At 33.8% G+C, this 23,276-nt stretch overlaps 1 protein-coding gene and 1 long non-coding RNA gene across 3 annotated transcripts; one reads left to right on the top strand and one right to left on the bottom strand.

Moving 5' to 3' along the window:
• Nucleotides 1-402: 402 nt before the first annotated feature.
• On the top strand, nucleotides 403-2,300 carry LOC143077988 (uncharacterized). Its single transcript, XR_012978980.1, has 2 exons — nucleotides 403-605; nucleotides 1,957-2,300. It is a non-coding gene; the product is annotated as an uncharacterized LOC143077988 (long non-coding RNA).
• A 2,008-nt stretch (nucleotides 2,301-4,308) lies between these two features.
• Nucleotides 4,309-14,494, bottom strand: LOC143078983 (phospholipid scramblase 1-like). 2 transcript variants are annotated; one of them, XM_076254069.1, is made up of 7 exons: nucleotides 14,470-14,494; nucleotides 14,187-14,339; nucleotides 9,971-10,057; nucleotides 7,968-8,166; nucleotides 6,828-6,951; nucleotides 6,201-6,303; nucleotides 4,309-4,634 (listed from the first exon to the last, which is right to left on the bottom strand). In XM_076254069.1, exons 1-7 carry the CDS (start codon nucleotides 14,483-14,485, stop codon nucleotides 4,534-4,536), a joined length of 783 nt encoding a protein of 260 aa, XP_076110184.1. In that variant the 5' UTR covers nucleotides 14,486-14,494; the 3' UTR covers nucleotides 4,309-4,533. The 2 variants fall into 2 exon arrangements, with proteins under 2 accessions (XP_076110184.1, XP_076110185.1); XM_076254070.1 differs by lacking the exon at nucleotides 4,309-4,634 and adding an exon at nucleotides 5,075-5,382.
• Between the last annotated feature and the right edge of the window lie 8,782 nt (nucleotides 14,495-23,276).

The raw sequence follows: 23,276 nt of genomic DNA on the forward strand, positions 1-23,276 counted from the left end.
CGATTAGAAGATGAAAAAGAACTGCTTTCTATTTGTAAGCACACAAGGTAAAGTACCTGCTAACCATTCTGGAACAAAAAAGCACCGCTTATCTTTCCGGAACATAACATACAATGCTACCATTCTGCGGTATTTGAGTTGCCATTTGTTCTGTTTTGTTATGTAGATATTTTTTATTGCAATGTCTTGTTATTTCTACTTTCCATTTTCGTACCTATTTATATCGTTCATGAAAAAGGCATTATCGATAAATGTAAGTTTTTAACTTTCGGAGACTCGTAGTTTGGTTGAGCCACTTCAAAACTAATTTTAGAAGGAAACATTTCAAAAACTTTGTCTTTATTGGAATGAACGAAAGTAACTAAACATAATTATTCTTCCTTGTGTTCACAAAGATATAATCAGAGACATATAATACAAGAGATTGGCAACTCTAGTAGAGTCTATATAACGGCCAATGAAATCACTTGGCTACCGGAAGTGCTTGGGATGAAGATGTGACCTGGGACGAAAATGAGCAAATTCCGCCATTGTTGTAAAGCGAGACGATACGCTTAAAGATTTTTTTTTATCGTTTATGTCCATTGTTTTCACAGCTAAAGCATGTAAGTATATTCAAAAGATACATTTTACTAATTCTATCAATTTGTTTATACTATAATGTGCTGAGATGATGATAATAATCAAATACAGACTAATTTAAAGTCGGTCCATTCAGGTTCCCCTCTTTATTGCTGTAGAACCGGTCTGGTCCACCATTTTTTTTTCGTAAAACGTAGAAATTTAAAAATGTATATACATTTTTGTAGTGATTTTCTACTCCCGATTGTTATCCCGTTAAAATGAGACTATTTTCGTATAGTTTGGTCGAATAGTGTTTTCATAAAATACCATCAAAGGGGATTTTTTTTTCGCATTGATACCTAAATCCAGCTATGAACTACCATTTTTTTTTCTTCATAAAACTTAGAAATTAACGAATAAATATGCAATTTAAAAATCTTATATTACTTCCAAATGTTATCTTGTTAAAATAAGACCATTTTCGTAAAGATCGATCCTATAGTGGTTTCTAAAAATTTCAGCAAAGGTGACTAATATTTTCATATTGATACCAAAAAACCTAGTCCAAATAAAATTATCAAAAACATATCAAAGATGATCAAATAATTGTTAAAAAAAACAAAATGTCAAACTGGTTTGGCACTTAAATGGCTTCATGGTGCCAAGAAATCTTTCTTTTGCATGATTAAAATTAAATAAATCTTCATTTTTCAAATATAATGACACATTTCTTAAACTTTAATATGAATATATGTATTAAACAGTAAATATTTAAAGATATTTCTCTTGTCATATGCTTATATATACAAACAATTGCCAACAGATTATTTGTGACATTTTGTCCTACCAAATTTGTGACTTTATGTCCTGTGGCTTTCTGTTCGTTTACCTTTTGTAAACACCTTCCCATTGGCGGATCCAGGGGGTGTTCCAGGGGTTGGAACCCCCCTTTTCTTGGACGACCAATGCATTTGAATGGGTACATGTGGTTCGAACCCCCTTTATCTTGAGTGGGGAACCCCACTTTTTAAAATGGCTGGATCCGCCCCTGCTTCCAGACCCTCATTGTAAACCCCTTCAATACCCTCATGAGATCTACAAAATATATAGAAGCAGAGACTAAATAAAGTTTATGTCAGCAACTTACATTGTATGTTCACTGTATAACGTTTAACAATTGATAAACATATCAAATATTTGTACCTAATAGCAAGCTTGAAAGGTCTATACATGACAAAAGAAATTTAAAATAGATTTAGCATAATAAAAACCTGCAGAATGTTATATGACATACATGTAGGAAGTAACGTTTAAAAGTAAGACAAATAGATGTTGTATAATAGGCTTCAAATTTCTTTTCAACTCTAAAATATATATTTTTTTTTAATTTAGAATGCCAAAGAGGAAAAGATGTAGTAAGTTAACAAAAGGAGTTAAAAAGAAAAGTAATCCTCGGCCATGGACAGCTGTTGGTACCATTATGGAGGAGATATACATGTATGTTGCCGTTCAATCCACACTGAAGATGAAAAGGTTCATCATATGTACGCTTGAATTTGATTGTCATGCCGATTGTTTTCTAGCACCAGTGGGAGGCACAGAGCAACTGATTACACAAAAAATTGAGATATTTGCAGTAAATGAGACACACAATGAACATGAAGAACCTTGCCTTTCTCCCTTTCAGACTTTATGCAATTTATTACAAGTTAGCATCACTGATACATATATCCTTAGCTGTACAGATACCGAAATTTGCATAGTTGAACTGTACCGTTTCAGTTGCAAGGAAATGAGCATAACACTCTCAGTAATCATTGACAGTAACATTATAAATGAATGTTTGATAATAAAAATATTATTTATACCTGGAATGATTTTTGTTTTCTTATATCTTGGTTTAATTATTGAAAAAGGATGGAATCATATGTAGTGATAGTCTAGATATATTGTTCTGATCACCAGTCTGACTGGTCCTTTTCATTTCAGAAGACTGGGATGTATGTCGTGTTTTTTTTACAGATGTTATTTGGTTGATTGGGAAAAAAACATAACAAAAAAAAAACAAATAGGAACAAAAAAATTGTACGGCTTGTGAAATCTATTATCATGCCTTTATTATGTTTGTGCCTTTCCAAAGTAAAGAGCATCATGCCTTTATTATGTTTTTGCCTTTCCAAAGTTAAGAGCTTGTAATTCACTTGTGGTTTGTTGCTGTATACAATATTTGGATTTTTTTGTTATTATTTTGTACATAAATCGGGCCATTAGTTTTCTTGATTGAATTGTTAAACCTTTTCATAAATAGACCTTGTATAGTTGACAGTGCAGTATGAATTTTTCTCATTGCTAAGAGCCTTATGGTTACTAAAGTTGTTAATGTCTGTGTAATTTGGTTTCTGGTGGAGAGTTAAATATTATATTGCATATACTGTACAGAAAAGAAATGTCATTCACTCGCACATCAATATGTAAAAAATATGAAATATTTGCCACTGGACGTTAGGCAACCATCAATTAAATCAGCCTGATCAACAATAAAGGTAGACACATTTTCGTGCAGTTTGTATAAAGTAAAAGAAAAAGGTATTAACTAAAAAATCAAGTCAAATAGTTGTTAAACTATTTACACATGTGCATGTCTGTTTCAAAACTAAAAGGAGATTTTAACTAGTCAAAAAGTCTATTAAAAAGAAGGGAAACATGTACATTTCAAAACTATGGCATTTAAACTGGTGTATGCTTTGAAGTCAACTTGCCATGTTAACAGAAGTATAGCATAGTAGAATGTTTATTGTTACAAAAATTGTTACATGAAAAGGCAGCAATACCTGCTGCTGTGAGTTTTTATCGTATATTTAGCAGTTCCTTACACTTAAACTATGGTTTAATCTCCTTACATTCGAGGTGAAAAGTGAGACTTATATTGCCATTTTCTATTAAATGATCATTTAATGTAAGTCCTAAATACACAATCCGTGAAAAGGAAAAACCATAAATTAACCGACAATCATAAAAAAAAACTCAATGCAAGCTCATAATGTAAATTTCGAAAAACACACTTGGAAAACAATTTACCGACAATCCCCCAAAAAAACAACTCGATACATGCCCAATTAATAATGAACACAAAAAGTAATAATTTTTTAATGATCTATAAAAATTATGAAATTTAAGTTTTTTTTCTACTCATTAATTTATTTTATATTTTGTATTTTTGGAAAAATTGTGGACACCTGTGGTGTAACAACTTCTTGTGTACCAGGTGTCAATTAAAACTCTTTTAAACAGGTTGTGATTTACCTGACCATCGAATAATTCAAGCCTAATATACATGTCACACTGTGAAATTATGTCTCCGACACAGGTGTATATTAAATAGAAACCCATTATGAAACTATCAAATAAAATGAACTCTGATACAATTTATTAAGTGTCAACTATTTAATATAGTTTTTTTTTTTAATTCAATATCAAATTATGTCTCTTTTTCAATAATACAAATAATACAAAACAAAATTAAAATGACATTGAAATAAATATTTATGCATGAACTCAAATTATTTAATTAATTATGTTAAATTTAACACTGAAACAGTTAATTTATGCTCAAACATTCACCCTTACTTCGAGTACTTTTAATACTTTGATAAAGACGAGATCTCGCGAGGTTTAAATGTGGCCGTGTGATATTACGGGATTTCGCCGAGTTGCCAATCTCTTGTATTATATGTCTCTGATATAATGTATGAGCTATACACAAAAGAATTGAGAACAAAATAGAATCACTAAATGCATATTCAATGTTGAGACTATAGTTCTGTAAAGTGTATAATGTTTCACTGACTAAATACATTTTCCTACAAAAGATTCAAGAAATGACAATAATGTCTCAGCATAAAGTAATAAATAAGAAGATGTGGTATGAGTGCCAATGAGACTTAAAAATATAGACAGCAATTATAAAAATCAACAGCAGTATCTTCGATCATGTTCAAAGTTATTAAAATCTGCCAATAAACAGGCACCTATCACCATTAGTCTCTTTACAATGTCTAAATCTGTTAAATCTGAAGAAGAAGAAAAACAAATGTTCAAAGTTATCTCTCTTTTCATATTAAAAACATTTGTGACCACAAGCTAGACAGGAGTAAAAGTCTGTATACATTTGTAGTAGTTGTTTAAAACTTTTCTCTATTATTTAAAGAAGCACACAAATATGAGATTACCAAAACTGTGGCCATTATTATATATAGTACTTTCTACTAACTCCAAGAATAATGCTAACTTAGTTGTATCACGTCAACGGTTTCAACTTTGGTTTCATTCAATTTTTGCATTTTGTTCAATTAAAATATGTATAGTAAAAGCCTTTGCGTAAAACTAAGATGATTCTACACTTGTCAGTTCTCATAAACGTTCACTACACTTATTACATTCAAGAAATATAATAATTCAGGATTTATGATTATAATGTGACTTTTAAAGTATCTTGTCTATGCATGTTATAGTAGCATTTAGTGAAAAAAATCTCCATCCAAAACACAGTGTAAAAAGTAAACCATTAACGGTCAAAGTACGACCTTCAACACGGAGCCTTGACTCATACCAAACAGCAAGCTGTAAAGGGCCATAAAATAACTGACGTAAAACATTTCAATCAGGAAAATCAACGGTTTAATCTGAATGAAAAACAAGAGCACTTATGATTCACATCATCAAACGACAACCACTGAACAACAGGTTCCTGACTTAGGACAGTGGCAAAGTAATGCAGCAGATTTAAACGTTAAAACAGGAACCAACCTTCACTCTAACCTGAAATATTAGTATAACACTACAACATAGAAAATATATAAGCGGTTTTAAAGAGACCAAACAAAACTGAAAACTTTATCAACCCTTTTCTAGCGTGAACTTTAGGTTATACTGACCTTAATGTAGTTAAAAAGATTCGTCATTTATATTAAACTGTTATTTTTAACGGTACATTTTGCTACCTTGAATTTTATAATTATTTCATGCCATTAGCAAGTGTGAGATTTGTCCATTAATTTTTTTATTGGCAGAAAAAAATATCGCAACTAGAAAACGCATGACGAATAGTCGGCATGTGAATTGGATTTTTATGTTATTTTCATACAGTTATTACAAATGTATTGCCATGCACTGTTTATTGTTAGTCTTCGACCAATTTCCAATCTAGTTTTCATGTAAGGATATACAGGAGTGTTGTTTGATAGTAATATATTACTGGTTTAACAATGAATATAGGAAGTTCACGATGTTGTATTAATATGTTACCATATAGCTTCATATGAATTGCTCGCCGCGATATAGCCTTTTTGTGCTCATGCGGCATAAAGCAACCAACAATCAATCAATCAATCATATGAATTGCAGCTAATAGTAAACAGTCTGTAAATTAAGCACTGTCTTATTGATACATATTGAATGAAAATATTTACTCATCTGATTTTGATTTTGCTTATATGCACATTTTTAACCAATCCCAAATTTATAGATTTTCTTTAATTCTTATGCTTTCTCTATATCTACTAAATGGTCTTGTTATTATAAATTAAATTCTAAATCATAAATTCTTCAAACAATACTCTGTAAAAGATTATACTTACATTGTACAATGAAATCATTTTTAAAATTACACCATTCACGACAATCAGATTTTGATTTCTTTATTATTTTAGCAACACATTCTTCTGTGCTGGCATCATGGACCTAAAATAAACGGTTAGCGAAATTATGTGCCTGTTGTGACACACGGTTGAATAGTGTGATATGATAAACAAATTAAAGGTGCATTAGCTATCAAATTCATGTTCACCAATTTTACTCAAATTCTCATATTTTGATTGATAACATACTTAAATGCATATCCAAATTATAGAAATTCTAAAACAAACAATTTACAATACATGGGTTTGGTCGTAATAACAACCGAGGTGACTTCCGAAAACCACCGACGGTCATGAAACCCAAAATGAAAATATAAATAGATAGCGAACTCGTGCAAGTAGATCTTTTAGGTCTATTTGATATCATACTATAGGTTAAAATGCTAAATAGAAGGTAACAAAAATACAGATTGAATGAGGTCAAATTATTTGCTTGAAATGCACGCTATATGCAGGTATTTCAACATTACAGAATAGTCAATTCAAAATGTCATGCATCACATATAGCTAAGTAATTTTTACTTCACAACTCACCTGAACCTAATTTTCCAAGAACTACATACTTACAGTTATTTCTAGATCAAAACAGAGTCCACATGTTTTTATGTAACAACAGTCAGTATGGTATGTGAGCAAGTTTTCATTGTCTTTATAATTTGTAGCATCAAACATCGGATAGCAACAATTTACTCTGTAATATAAGTGTTTAAAATGTATGACAATTTATACCTGCCTGCCCTCATTGTATAAAAAAATCAACGTGTGGTTGCCGGTTAACTCAGAAGATGATTGGATGAGTTTAGGGGTCATAATCTTAATCAGCTAACTGTATGATTTCAAAACATATAACAAATTCGTGAAATGGGGAAGGCACTCAAAGGGGATTTTTAATTTTAATGAAAATGAAAATTTATTTTTTAATCATTAGAGAAACAGATTCTTACATAGTTATTCGTTGATGATCGAATTTATCCAATCTCGATAGTTAAATAATAAATTTAAAATTCCTCGCCAAGGCTCGGACTTTAAAATTGATAATTTAACTATTTCGATTGGATAAATCCGATAATCCACTGGTATCAATATAAGAATCTATATATAACCATGGCGAAAACAAAACCCTTATAAAAACGTCAAGAAAGAACCATTCTAATATTCTAAAAAAAAAACAATTAGTACGTATTTACAAGTATAACCTTCCTGAAAAGGTATGGAGTGCTTCGCATCATCATGCATTACGTCAACATGACATGCTGCCATGTACAGTAGCAACTACTGTTGCTTGGGTTTTTAATACCTCTACTGTAAGCTTATTCCCCATCTTCCGTTTTCAATATATTCTACTATCAAGAATATCTGGGGTATATTCCCAATTTAATATCTCATTCTATCCCACATCATAAGGACACAAATCAGAACACTTATTTGTTAAGTAATAATTTCAACCTGACGTGATTATTGAATGAAACTAATAGCTTCGCACTGTGATGCACAGCAATAATGACATTGAAAACGACACACCAGTGACTTCCGTTAGGGACGCAATTCACATTTTAATAAATTATCCGTTATCTATGTCATCATAACTTATTTATCTGCATCAGAACAAAAAAAAACACCATTATGATCATTTAAAAGTTGAAATAATTATCACGATTATTCAGTTTTGTGGGCGGAGAAGTTGACTTATTTAAATAGACTCATTACCTTTCCTGTAAAGTTCCTATCCTGATATATGGTGGAGAATTTATGCCCATATTAGGTGGACAACAGGCAGAACCACAACACCCACGTGTGCATGTCATAGAACGTGAGAAAAATGCTACATCTTCGTCTTCGTTATTGCTCATCCGAAGCATAAGATTCCTTGCCCCTCCGAGACATTCACGGAACATGCACATACCAGCTGTTATAAAGAAAATAAACACAGACATTTAAGAATCAAATGTAAATTCTATAGCTTTTATCAAGAAATATAAAACAAACCACCACATTTACGGAACACGCACACACTGGCTATAACAACGAAGATACATCCAGACATATATGTTTTTTTTTATAGATTAGATCTTTGGTTTTCCCGTTTGAATGGTTTTAGACTAGTCATTTTGGAGCCCTTTATAGCTTGCTGTTCGGTGATAGCCAAGGCTCCGTGTTGAAGACCGTACTTTGACATATAAAGGTTTTACTTTTACAAATAAATTGCGACTTGGGTGAGAGAGTTGTCTCTTTGGCACTCATACCACATCTTCTGATATCTACATGGGTAACATCCACAGTATGCACAAACCGATTATATGTTCACAACCTTGTCTCTTGGGTTGATAGTTACTTTATTGGCAATCACAATGCTCACTTTTCCGTATATTTTATTATATAACAAATTAAAACAAACAATGCACTTCTCATTGTCTTTAACATTTACTACAAAGCAACACAACACGTGCCTTATACACTTTTTGTTTGATTTTTGTTTACGCGTATTGTAGTAATCGTCGTGTTTTTATTCGACCGTTAACAGATCGTAATATGGAATACCGCTGTTCGTCCTTTCGTCTGTCGTTTACATCTTGAACAATAACCCAACAAAGGCTTTTAACATGATTTTCATGAAACTTTGGTGAATTTATTAAGTATATATATCTATTGACGTAAGCTTCCTTTCGATTTTTATAAATTCTAGAATTACGTTTCCGAGTTATGAGATTGTATTCATCTTTCGGACAATAATATTAGAGTGGTTTAAACATATTTATTTATAGTGGATTGAGAAACAAGTTTTGCAACTTAAAATAATCCCTTTCCACTTTGCGGGTGCGAGTGCTGCCTTGCAGCGGCATTAGCCTGCTCTTTTTCGAAATCTACAAGGGTGTCTTTTACGTGGAAGATATATGGTTTTATCTAAACACGGGTCAGCCATTTATCAAGCCCTTCCGACGGACTATCATCGTTCCCTCAAGACCATACTCGCAAATGGTGTCAAGGGAGAGCCGAAAATTCAGTCCCTGAAATTTTCATCCCGAACAGGAATCGAACCAGGAACCTTTGCAGGGGCGGATCCAGCCATTGTAAAAAAAAAGGGGGGTCCCAACCCAGGACAAAGGGGGGTTCCAACTATATGTCCCCATTCAAATGCATTGATCGTCCAAAAAAAAGGGGGTTCCAACCTTCGGAACCCCCCCCCCCCCCCCCCGTGGATCCGCAACTGCTTTGTGTTAGTAGTCCCATGCACTAACCACTACACCATAGCTCTCAATGTAAGAGTGCTTTGTGCTATTTTCATGAAACTTTGGTGACAGGTTTATTTTTATATTTCTGATATGACTTGAAGAGTTATGGAACTTATTCTTTGAAAACGCAAACGACGTACCATGCGCTCATGGCACAGCTCTTTATTTCATCACTTTGTTTCTTTATTGTTTGCTCGTACGACTGATTGTATTTTGAGCTCATATACCAAGTGATTTGTTCGCACTCCTGTTTTTCATGTTAGGGCTTATTATATCCGACTGTACGGTACGGGTTTTCCCCTTATTGAAGCCCATGTGGTGGCCTATTATTGCGTGTATCTACTTCTTTTTAACTCTGGTGGAAAGTTGCCCCATTGACAATCATACTACATTCCTCTTTTTAATATAAAAGAACATGAGAGAAAAAATATTCAAAAATACGATACAAACAGAAAGTCTGAAAACAATACTTAGTCTTACATTCTTTAATGGAGAAGATTTCTTCTGGTGATGTCGTACACGTGGAAACAGTAAACGACGCTTGACGAGGTGTACAGCATAAAAATACTAAAATATAAATAAATAAATAAATTTGGTGTATTTACTGTCTTCTGATTGGTTAACTTAAAAGTATTACTTTTATTTTCAATGGTCATTTTTTTTTGGTGACACGCACACTCTGACGTTGTGTATTCATATGCCAACATGTGTGTACGTTGTTATTGTTAATATAAATACTATAAAAGTTCTTTGAGACTTATTTTTGATAGACATTTATTTAAAATGAATGGCAATAATTTATTTTGAATTTATTGAACCATAAAATTAATTTTTTGCACTTCACATTAAATAATCTGCTAATGTGGAAGAGTCAACAAATGATTTTATGGTTCAATAAATTAAAAAAAAATAATAGCCATTCATTAATTAAAGTGCAAATGAGAATATCTGACGAGGAGTACAGCATAACACATCTCTGACATGATAGGACAGAACTGACGAGGAGTACAGCATAAAACATCTCTGACATGATAGGACAAGACTGACGAGGAGTACAGCATAAAACATCTCTGACATGATAGGACAGGACTGACGAGAAGTACAGCATAAAACATCTCTGACATGATAGGACAGGGCTGACGAGGAGTACATCATAAACCATCTCTGACATGATAAAACTGGACTGACGCGGAGTACAGCATAAAATATCTCTGACATGATAGGATAGGACTGACGAGGAGTACAGCATAACACATCTCTGTCATGATAGGACAGGACTGACGAGGAGTACAGCATAAAACATCTCTGACATGATAAAACTGGACTAACGAGGAGTACAGCATAAAACATCTCTGACATGATAAAACTGGACTGACGAGGAGTACAGCATAAAACATCTCTGACATGATAAAACTGGACTGACGAGGAGTACAGCATAAAACATCTCTGACATGATAGGACAGGACTGACGAGGAGTACAGCATAAAACATCTCTGACATGATAGGACAGGACTGACGAGAAGTACAGCATAAAACATCTCTGACATGATAGGACAGGGCTGACGAGAAGTACAGCATAAAACATCTCTGACATGATAGGACAGGACTGACGAGAAGTACAGCATAAAACATCTCTGACATGATAGGACAGGACTGACGAGAAGTACAGCATAAAACATCTCTGACATGATAGGACAGGACTGACGAGGAGTACAGCATAAAACATCTCTGACATGATAGGACAGGACTGACGAGACAAAACATCTCTGACATGATAGGACAAGACTGACGAGGAGTACAGCATAAAACATCTCTGACATGATAGGACAGGACTGACGAGAAGTACAGCATAAAACATCTCTGACATGATAGGACAGGGCTGACGAGGAGTACATCATAAACCATCTCTGACATGATAAAACTGGACTGACGCGGAGTACAGCATAAAATATCTCTGACATGATAGGATAGGACTGACGAGGAGTACAGCATAACACATCTCTGTCATGATAGGACAGGACTGACGAGGAGTACAGCATAAAACATCTCTGACATGATAAAACTGGACTAACGAGGAGTACAGCATAAAACATCTCTGACATGATAGGACAGGACTGACGAGGAGTACAGCATAAAACATCTCTGACATGATAGGACAGGACTGACGAGAAGTACAGCATAAAACATCTCTGACATGATAGGACAGGGCTGACGAGAAGTACAGCATAAAACATCTCTGACATGATAGGACAGGACTGACGAGAAGTACAGCATAAAACATCTCTGACATGATAGGACAGGACTGACGAGAAGTACAGCATAAAACATCTCTGACATGATAGGACAGGACTGACGAGACAAAACATCTCTGACATGATAGGACAAGACTGACGAGGAGTACAGCATAAAACATCTCTGACATGATAGGACAGGACTGACGAGAAGTACAGCATAAAACATCTCTGACATGATAGGACAGGGCTGACGAGGAGTACATCATAAACCATCTCTGACATGATAAAACTGGACTGACGCGGAGTACAGCATAAAATATCTCTGACATGATAGGATAGGACTGACGAGGAGTACAGCATAACACATCTCTGTCATGATAGGACAGGACTGACGAGGAGTACAGCATAAAACATCTCTGACATGATAAAACTGGACTAACGAGGAGTACAGCATAAAACATCTCTGACATGATAAAACTGGACTGACGAGGAGTACAGCATAAAACATCTCTGACATGATAAAACTGGACTGACGCGGAGTACAGCATTAATAAGTCTGAAGTAATATAATTGGAATGCCAAGGAGTACAGAATGAAAACTCGGACATAATAAAACTGAACTGATGCGGAGTACAGCATTAATTTTCCGAAATAGTATAATTGGAAAGACGAGGAGTACAGAATGAAAACTCTTTGACATAATAAAATCATTAGAAGCTCTTATTGGCTTTCACAGGAAAAACTATACAGACAATGTCACTTTTGTATACATTTTCTGCCGGGATCAGCATTATTTTGAAGTCTTTTATCTTGAGAATAAAAAACCTACTAGATACCGAATGTAAGCAAAGAAAAACATTACTAATCAACAATATTCACTCGCTGGCATGTCGGGACGTCTCTAAAGCATTAACGGACACAGTTATATATTCAACGTCCAAGGTTCCAACTAATGGATTTCTACTTTAACGTAAACAACTCAGAGTTTATTCTGGTCAGTATGACTGTGTTCATTCTCCGTAATTCCCTTGATTAAAACCGATACCAAACTATAAACAGATTGTGTTGACAAAACTGATTCTGGATCATTGGCCTTCTCATTTTTCTAAACAATGACCTTGTTATACAAGATATGACTTGCATAGGTAATGACGTGGAAAAAGTCGTTTGATTTTGGAAGATGTGATTTTTTTGTGAGTTGGAGAACAAACTTAAAATAAAATATAATGAACAAGAATGTGTCTATAGTTCACGGATGCCCCAATCGCATTTACTATGTTAATTGGACCGTGAAATTTGGGTCAAAACTTAATTTGGCATCAAGTCAGAAACATCATCTCAATGAGTACATGTGTACACAGTTTCAAGTTGGTTAGACTTCAACTTCATCAAACTACCTTGTCCAAAAACTTTATACCTGACGTGGGACAGACGGACGGACGAACCGACGCACATACCGAAAAACATAACGCCTCTCTAATATCGCAGTGTGTGGGGGGGGGGGGGGGGGGGCGCATAAAAATATCCCGCCTAAGGCTATTTATTTGATAAAATTGTACTCATCACAGGAGAAAACTACAAAAGAGGACTAGCGGAACATCGCGCTTCAACTATAGGTTTGAAATCATTATATCTACAACTGACTTGTACTAGCGGAACAGCGCTTCACTGACTATAGGATTGAAACAAAAATATCTATAAACTAGTACTAGCGGAACATCGCTTCAACATTAGGATTAAAATTAAGATATCTATCAATTTGTACTACCGGAACATCGCTTCATCTATAGGTTTGAAATCATGATATCTATAAACATGATAAACTTGTACTAGCGGAACAGTGCTTCAACTATTGAATTCAAGATATCTATAAACTTTTACTAGCGGAACATTGCGAGTGAACTATAGGAGTATCTTACCAACAATGATACATATGAGCGATTTCAAGATATGATAAGCCCTGCATGAAGAATCCGATCCTGAGCCTAAACAAATGGACCTAAATACAGTGCAACATTATTCGAAGATACTGTAGTTCCAAGATGAAACAAAGCGAAAACAAAGAGACTAGTTGTGTCAACATATATATATAGATCAGGACCAAGATAGAATATAGTAAATAAATTAATGAAAATAAAACAGATTTTGTAGAATTGTTTTAACCACATACGCCTGTAATTTCAAAAAATGGGGACATGTGGGACAATCATGCAATTATATATAATTCCTATTTCCGCATTAATTTGCTATTTTTAAAATAAAAGAGAACTTTGTGTCACGCTGAAATGTAACTGATAGATAGATTGGTGGTAAGATAGTTGAACATATACCCACGCATAATTATATTCTGTTTATATATTCCTGCAATATGCCGAGACATTCAGTTTGTCATTTGACTTGTGGGGGAGGGAGGAGGTAATTAGAGAATAATTAAAATATAAATTATATAACAGTAAACATACGTTCAAAGAAGTTAACATTCCTGCTTATTTGAACTTCAGAAAGTGTTGCAAGTTCTTTCAGACCTAGTGGAAGTTCTTTCCTTGCACCTTTACATGGCTGGAATGTTTCTGGAACGACGTAAGCCATACACGTAACTGGCACAAGTTTGGACACTGAAAATTATATAAAAGATTTATAATCCAGAATGAAGCGCCATATTATATGCTAGCTCCTCACATACATCATGTAGACAGAGCGATAAACAATAACGTTTAAATGCTTTTCTAAAAAATGTAAACAAACGTGTAGTTATTGACATGTGCAGGAAGTAAACAATGAAGAGTAAGGGAGATAAAATGAAAAAGAACTAGTTTAAATGGCGGCCAATACAAATGTACTCAAGCTATGTATTGCATTGTTAACCATGCCAGTTTCGTTGAATGAGCGAAAAAACTCTCAAATGCTACCCAATTAAAATCTTTATATTACAATTCAATTTATTCAACTATTTGCTTGTTGGTATGAACATATGATACTGCATGTATAACACAATTATTAAAAAAGAGACAGATACCAAAAAAAGACATAAGAAACAAAATGGACAATACAAAAAGCAGAGACAAAAGATATCACAAGGACAATACAACATCATACGTTAAAGAAGAAACGAAAAAATATGGTAAAAAGTTGAAGCTAACAAACAAAAAACAAAACAACAGTGTATAAAGAGGGGGTATAAACAGTCATAAAACACTTAACCGAAAAATATTCTATATAACAAAATTCGGGGGTGACCTCTGGTGCTCCAGAGGATAAACTAATCCGACTTTTCTAGTGAAATTCATTCGTCGAAGTCGTCAAGTTGTTACATGTACGCAATCATCCGATCTTTAACAATTAAACTCTCCTATCGAGTGTTTCCTGAAGACTGAGTTTGATCCCGGCTGTTATGATTTTATGGATTTCTGCTGTCTCCTGACGGGCATAAGTGTCATGTCTCAAAGAATAGCAATCATTTTATAAAAAAATACAATGGGAATATCAATTTTAACATTTCAACCACGAATTATATGCATACAGACATTATCATAAATTGCATTGCAGTGCCAAATGATTTTAATGTATACTTTTTATTATTCCTTACTCATGCTTGAAATGGATTTTCGTTTGATACTTTAGGAATCGGAAGAGAACGTATTTGACTCTATATATGTACTAATGTACTTTACTTTTTCAACAAACGCTCTACAAACTGAACATTTTATTTTCTTTTGTATAATACACATATTTTCAACTTTTGATTTACATTTTGTAACCACTTTTGCTCAGTTTCATTTATTTGGCTACGTATACTTTAAAACGTTTTGAGAAAAAGTATCCACAGTCTACTCGTCTCCTTTTGTGAAACGGTGTCGTTTTTGGATTGACCTCTTTTTATTGTCTTTCATTTTTTATGAGCTACCTCTAAATATAACTTATAATGCTGGCTCTATTATGTGACTATAAAATAAAATAAACATGCAATCAGCAGTAATAATTGTTACTGGCAATTTAGCCCCAATGTCTCCCGACCTATCATTTCATGGACATTGCTTTAAACATTGTTAGGAAAAATAAATACTTAATTAACAATAAATTGATCTACTTTTATTAAGAAAACAAGAAAAAAATACTTTAAAAGCCTATCTTACGTAATTTGATAGTCGCTACCGGAAATAGAACGTAAAACATGTCCCAGAAACTGTCGTCTGCTCTAATGGTCACGAGACGGAAATGGCTTCTGTAAAATCAGATTTTGTCATCCGATACTCATGCCGTTGCATCACGAAATACAAAATTATTTATGTCCTTGCAAGTGAAAACGAAAAATAAGTTTACATATGTATTTCTCTTCCACTGGTCGAATGATTACTAAATCTGTAAAATATCGTTTTTTACGTTTAATGCATGATTTTATGGGTGTTTTTCTAAGCAAAAAACTAATTCGGGTTTTTTATTTGGAATATTTGTCTTCTTAATGGAAACAAAAGCATTTTTCTCTCACGATTCTCAAAAGTTATTTAAAGCTTTAATTTAAATTGGAACATTGAATTATGGATGTCTTTTTTGTAATATGTCATGTCACCTACATGTTCAAACCATATAAAGCAGACTTCTTTTCTTTCTCTTATGTCCCTCATATATTTTTAAATAACCGTAATTGAAAATATGTCTATCAAGAGATAATGTTTAAAGACTGAAAAGGAGAAAATTTCCGAAAGAGATATTTCGTAAAACTTAACAGAAATTTTAAACGATCACATGCATGTAATTGACAAAAAAGTGATTTTATATATTTATAGGATAGCCTTAAGTGAAAGGAACACATGTGCATTAATCCACCACAATAACCGGAAATTCTCTAAATGTCATATTGTTATGCGGTATAGTGAAAATAAAATGATTCGTGCAGATATATCATAGAGGAAAGACATCAGCCGACACACGAAAGTAAACATTATAAGGACTAGTTGGCCCATTGGCACAAGGCGCCGAGCTATGCACAGGTGGTATTGCATTGATGTCTCAATAGCTGCGAGTTAAAATTCTGCAGACTATTTTTGTTTTATCTTCAACTCTTAAACTCAACATCTTTGTATCAAATCGTATCTTATAGTTCATGTATTTCTATTTCTGCAGTGTAAAACAAATCCTTTGTAATGCATTTTCTGCGAGGGTTAGTTTAATTCTCAGCTAAAAATGATAATTTTCGCTTGGGTATCAGACGCTACTATATAACTTTATCATATATTCGGGTGTAAATATACTTTTTTATGTAATAAACCTAACAAAAAATAATAACGGGCTTGTTGCTGACTATATGTTGGGATGTGCTTTTTTGTTGACTTATGAATTATATTCTATTTATCCTTTTATGAATTTTAAATATGCAGTTTGATATATTTTATCACAATACACATTATTGTCCGAAGACGAAGTCACGATTTCAGTCTAGATTTTAAATAGTGTCTACAGGAACGTCCGCGTTATTTAATGGCATATTAATGTCATGTCTATGAAGGTATCGTCTGGACGTCTGAAAGCTATTTACTGTAAATAATAGGATGTTCTGTTTAGAATCGGAGTCACGGAACACATAAGGTCTTACCATAACATTTACAGTTATATGATTATACAAGTGTTTGCACAAGCTCTTTTTCATATATCTGTTGAATAATTTGGTAACACAAAGTAATATAACACATTTTATACAAGCGAGAGAAAAGAAAAAAAATAGGGAAGAAAAACGGTATAATGTAAGGGTATAATTGACCTGTAACTGACTATTTATTATCCGATAGCCTCAACTTTTACCTCACTGCTTATAATCCCTTAGCCTCTTAGTTGTTTACATATGCTATTACTAGTACTATGTTTGATTTGAGCGTTGCGTGCAATGTAAAAATATGAATTGTCCTTTGTCTTATGGTCGTTGTGTATTGCAGTGTCTTTTTTTCGGGGGGTGTTTGTTTTAAATTGGTGTTGATTATCTTTATATTTAGGAGATACGGTGGCCGAATGGTCTAAAAAGTCCAATTACAATATATCTATCCTGTGAGTTGAAACTCCACACGTGTGTGTGCTCAATTTCAATCTTATTACATGCATATGATTGCCAGTTTCCTGTCGAAAGTCTTGGTTCTCTCCGGCATGTACACCGGCATCCTCCATCAATACAAACTGATTTTGGTTTTGAACGTCCTTGAATATTTGTGTTCAAAATAAGATGTCTTGCAGACGTATAACAGTTTCATATGTTAGATAATGTAGATGTAATGGGGATGAGGGAGTTATTCAGCGCGAACGAAAACGTTTGACCCTTGTACATACTTCATATGCCTTTCAAAATGGTTCTAGAGTACATTTACGTTTTGTTTTACAGAGATGTTCATACCTTACCGAAAATGTCTGACAGGTTTCCGAAGGCCGTTCAGTGAGCACAAAATGTCCAGATTATAATTCTTTAAGGTTCTACCTCTTCTTCTAATAATAATAATTTGCCTACCACCCCCGGTGAATTGTCGCAAATGACTATTTACACGTGTTCAAAGGAAACACTCTACCAACATACAATGTACACAAACCCAATTAAAATCCATTGTGGTGTTATATTCAATTAAAATTGCAATGTCTAGCATGAAGCAAGTGTCTGGAAGGTGTCTTCGAGTCCTGCCAACGTGGAAGCTGTGACGACAGCAGATTACGGTGGCGGATCCAGAAATTTTCGTAAGTGGTGGCCCACTGACCCTGCCCCCTGCCCCCCCTAAATCCACCTCTGGATTGTAGTTCATTCCACAGACGAGTTGAAGATGAAAAAAATGATCGATGGTAGTTTTGTATTCACGAGTAGGATAGTAGGAATCTGGTGTCATGTCCTCTTGTTATTAATCTCTCGGTATTAAGTATTGCTTTGGTGGTATTGCAAAAATATGTTGTATTATGTGGTAGAGCATGATGGGCTTTACTTTCTTTCGGCGTTCTTGTAATGCGGGACTTTACGCATTTGGGTTACATTACTATAGTGGTTCTTTAGTCGCAAGTTACAAAGCGTGCTGCTTTTCTCTGCACCATGTCTATTTCTCAAAGGTTTTTATGAGTTATTAGGTCCTAAATAATACAAGCATACTCCACGGTCATACTACTGTGGTATAACAATATAGCATGATCATAGTTGGACAGGAGCGGATATTTATTATCAATAAAGAATTGATGTTGTTCGCTTTCTTGGTTACTGTACCCATATGATAGTTCCATGATAAGTTGTGGCTGATATTAACATGATTAAGGCCTAGGTTTTCAGCATTCGTTACTACATCTAATGTCTTTCCATATATGGTGTAGTTTGTGGTAATTGGTTTTGTTTTGATGGTTACCCGTAGTACCTCGCATTTGTCAGGCTTTAATTGCATGAGCCATGTGTCCTCCCATTTCTGTAGATTGTCTAGGTCTTTCTGGAGTAAGATGGTATCCCCCTCTTTACATATCTTTCTGTTTTACTGCAGTGTGGTGGATAAAGTCTCATTAACGGTTAAACCATATCAAATGTTATATGGCATGATATTTTAGGGAAAGGGAAGAGAGAAGCTCGGGCTGTGAAAAAGAGAATCAATAAGGAAAGAGACCCATTGAGAAAGAGAAAATTGCGAAGAAAGCTTTAAATTCTAAAAAAAATTATAGTAGAATATTTTAAATTTTTGCCTAGAAGAGATCAATTTATAGATTATATGCAGCATGCAGTACAGATATCAGATGTTGGATGTATCAATACACACCTAATCAATATTCTTAACGTTAAATCCGAGTACCCCTTGATAAATGGAACTGAAGGTATTGTCATACAAAAGGAAATGCTTGTAATCATATGTGACTATAACAGATAAACGTTTGTCTCAATGTTTTGAATTCCATTACCCTAATTTTTAGCTCACCTGGCCCAAAGGGCCAAGTGAGCTTTTCTCATGACTTGGCGTCCGTCGTCCGTCGTCCGTCGTCGTCCTGCGTCTGTCGTCGTCCTGCGTCTGTTGTCTTTAACTTTTACAAAAATCTTCTCCTCTGAAACTACTGGTCCAAATTAAGCCAAACTTGGCCACAATCATCATTGGGGTATGTAGTTTAAAAAATGTGTGGCGTGACCCGGCCAACCAACCAAGAAGGCCGCCACAGCTAAAAATAGAACATAGGGGTAAAATTCAGTTTTTGGCTTATAACTCAAAAACCAAAGCATTTAGAGCAAATCTGACATGAAGTAAAATTAATTATCAGGTCAAGATCTATCTGCCCTGAAATTTTCAGATGAATCGGACAACCTGTTGTTGGGTTGCTGCCCTGAATTGGCAATTTTAAGGAAATTTGGCTGTTTTCGGTTATTATCTTGAATATTATTATAGATAGAGATAAACTGTAAAAAGCAATAATGTTCAGCAAAGTAAGATTTACAAATAGGTCAACATGACTGAAATGGTCAGTTGATCCCTTTAGGAGTTATTGCCCTTTATAGACAATTTTTAACCATTTTTCGTAAATCTTAATCTTTTACAAAAATCTTCTCCTCTGAAACTACTGGGCCAAATTAAACCAAACTTGGCCACAATCATCATTGGGGTACCTAGTTTAAAAAATGTGTGGCGTGACCCGGCCAACCAACCAAGATAGCCGCCACGGTTAAAAATAGAACATAGGGGTAAAATTCAGTTTTTGGCTTATAACTCAAAAACCAAAGCATTTAAAGTAAATCTGACAGAAGTAAAATTGTTTATCATGTCAAGATCTATCTGCCCTGAAATTTTCAGATGAATCGGACAACCCGTTGTTGGGTTGCTGCCCCTGAATTGGTAATTTTAAGGAAATTTGGCTATTTTTGGTTATTATCTTGAATATTATTATAGATAGATATAAACTGTAAAAAGCAATAAATGTCGGCAAAGTAAGATCTACAAATAAATCTTAGTAATCTTTTACAAAAATCTTCTCCTCTGAAACTACTGGGCCAAGTTCATTATAGATAGAGATAATTGTAAGCAGCAAGAATGTTCAGTAAAGTAAGATGTACAAACACATCACCATCACCAAAACACAATTTTGTCATGAATCCATCTGCGTCCTTTGTTTAATATTCACATAGACCAAGGTGAGCGACACAGGCTCTTTAGAGCCTCTAGTTCATATATTCCAGGGATTTTTGTACTTATCTTTTATGAGGGATACAATTTCATCTTACTGTTTGCTAATACAAACTTTTTCATCCTCAAAACCTCACGTCTTTCCTATTTATCAAACGTCCATATTATACAACAGACTCATGAATGACATTTTCATTTCAATCTTGCTTTTGATTTAAACCATCAAATCCAATTTATTAAACGAAATAACAAAGTTGTTATGTGTAAAAACATGTTACAAAACGTCAAAAGCATAGAAGAAAAACATTTAAGTAAAATTAGGAAATTCTGTAATCAGATAACGCAGTGAAAAAAATTGTGGACCTACATGAAAAACCCATTGATGATTCTTATCATGCAAAGCATGGGTTTACAAAATATTCCCGGTACATACAACTAAACACTTAAATACAACAATTATAGCATTTTCATCATTTCCACCAAATACTTTGATATCTCTATAACGCGTAATTTCTACAGATTTAGAAAATAAAATTAATTAATAACTATTCCATTGACATCAATTATGGAATTATCAAGCTACTATCTATATTAAACTTTATTTAGACACTCATACATCAAAGATTTCATCGTTACCAATAACGAATTACAAATGTACTCCCATTGTAATATTTTTATTTCATTATAGAAAGTTAACTTTGAAGATGTAAATATAATTGGACTTGATAAATCTAATGTTTTCCCTAATCCACTGAACTGTACACAGTTCCGTGATGTAATTATTTGTAAAAGATTTGATTTCTATTTCTAAACGGCCATTAGGTTTGGAATAAATATTTCAATAACATGCTTACTGCACACTATATTTGAAAATGAAAGGGTTCAAAAAAGTACGAATGAATTGTCCACAGTCAACTCTCAAAGGCCATATAGAAATGGCAATACATGGTGGTTTTATTAATTAATTTTACCCTATAATTTATAACTAATGACTGCATCGACCATATCATGACATCATAACTTTCAAATTTCAACCGCTGTATCGAATTTTAATGGTTATAGTTATGATACTTTAAACAGGTACCGCTTCCCTTATGGATTTCTCAAGCTGACTTATCAAAATGCAGTCGGCACTTCTCTAACGGACTACATAAGCTGACTATCCTCATGCAGGCTTCGCTTCTCTAATGAAATTTCCAAGTTGACTTGTCCTAATGCAAATGACGCGTCTCTTATAAATTGCACAAGGTGACGTATTCTTAAGCAGGAGGCGCTTCTCTTATGGACCTTCCAAGCTGATCTGTCCGATTGCTTGTGGCTCTCCTTTTATGGATTTTCTAAGCGTACCTGTTTTTATGCAAGAGTTCAATGATAGATATTAAGGAGATGTTCTCATTATTAAGTATATATGCTTGTATAGTATGCTGATATCTTTTTAAATCGTTTAAGTATATTGTATGAAATCCTGAATTATCAGACATAGAAAAAAAAATTACATTTAAAGCTACACTAGCTGTCAAATTGATGTCACTGATTTGACTCAATTCTCATATTTGTTTTATAACAATGTAAAGCATTCATCCAAATTATAATAAATCTAAATTAAACAATATACCGGCATGGATTCGATAGTATGCAGCTTCGTTTGGTGTGTGTGTGTGTGTGTTTTTTTTTTTTAAGTCTATACGCCATCTAATCAAATGTCCGATTGTCATACAAGCTGTAAAACCATAAATACAGATATAAGTAGATAGCAGACTCGTGCATTTGGATTTTTCTACGTCTCTTTAATTTCATATTATGGATTAAACATATATGTTAATCAACGTTTTTACCTGCATAAGAATGATTTTTTGTGGATCGAATCAGTCAATCAAACAATTTAACTTTGTTTCACTTTTTATGTTTTCCTTTAAATAATTGAACACGCACAATGCCTGCGGTATCTATCTCTAGCCAAGGGGTTAAATTGAAGTTCACATGAATACGGATGCACTGAAGTCGAATTATTTACTTGTAAGTGAATGATTCATCCTCAATTTTTTTTAGCTTATTTTGATGATTAAAACAAAAGAAAATCATATTTCATATTTTCTATATATTTCGTTGCTAGTGCCCTTTTAACTTGTGATGGATAAAGTTATGAGTACCAAAAATAGAAAGAGCCATTTAATTCGTTTGAAGGTCCGACATAACAAACTATGATGTTAAAATATTAACACAAGAAAAGAAATCTGTATTATATATGATAAAACAAATATAATAGACAACATGCCTTATAATTTGTTGCAAATTAATGAAAAAATCTTATAAACATAAAAAATTCACGATATGGTCTTGCTGTTCGGTGCGAGCTAAGGGTTCGTGTTGAAGATTGTACTTTGACCTACAATGGTTTCCTTTTTCAAATTGTGACTGGGATTGAGAGCTGTCTCATTGGCACTCACACCA

The sequence above is a fragment of the Mytilus galloprovincialis genome, chromosome 6 (genome assembly GCF_965363235.1).
Source record: "Mytilus galloprovincialis chromosome 6, xbMytGall1.hap1.1, whole genome shotgun sequence".
In the NCBI taxonomy this organism is placed as follows: Eukaryota; Metazoa; Mollusca; class Bivalvia; order Mytilida; family Mytilidae; genus Mytilus; species Mytilus galloprovincialis.

Coding starts and splice junctions, on each gene's coding strand:
- LOC143078983 (XM_076254069.1), bottom strand. Junction 6,304..6,827: donor GTTTTGATCTAGAAATAACT/GTAAGTATGTAG, acceptor CGTTTATTTTAG/GTCCATGATGCCAGCACAGA. Junction 4,635..6,200: donor AAATGATTTCATTGTACAAT/GTAAGTATAATC, acceptor CTTCTTCTTCAG/ATTTAACAGATTTAGACATT.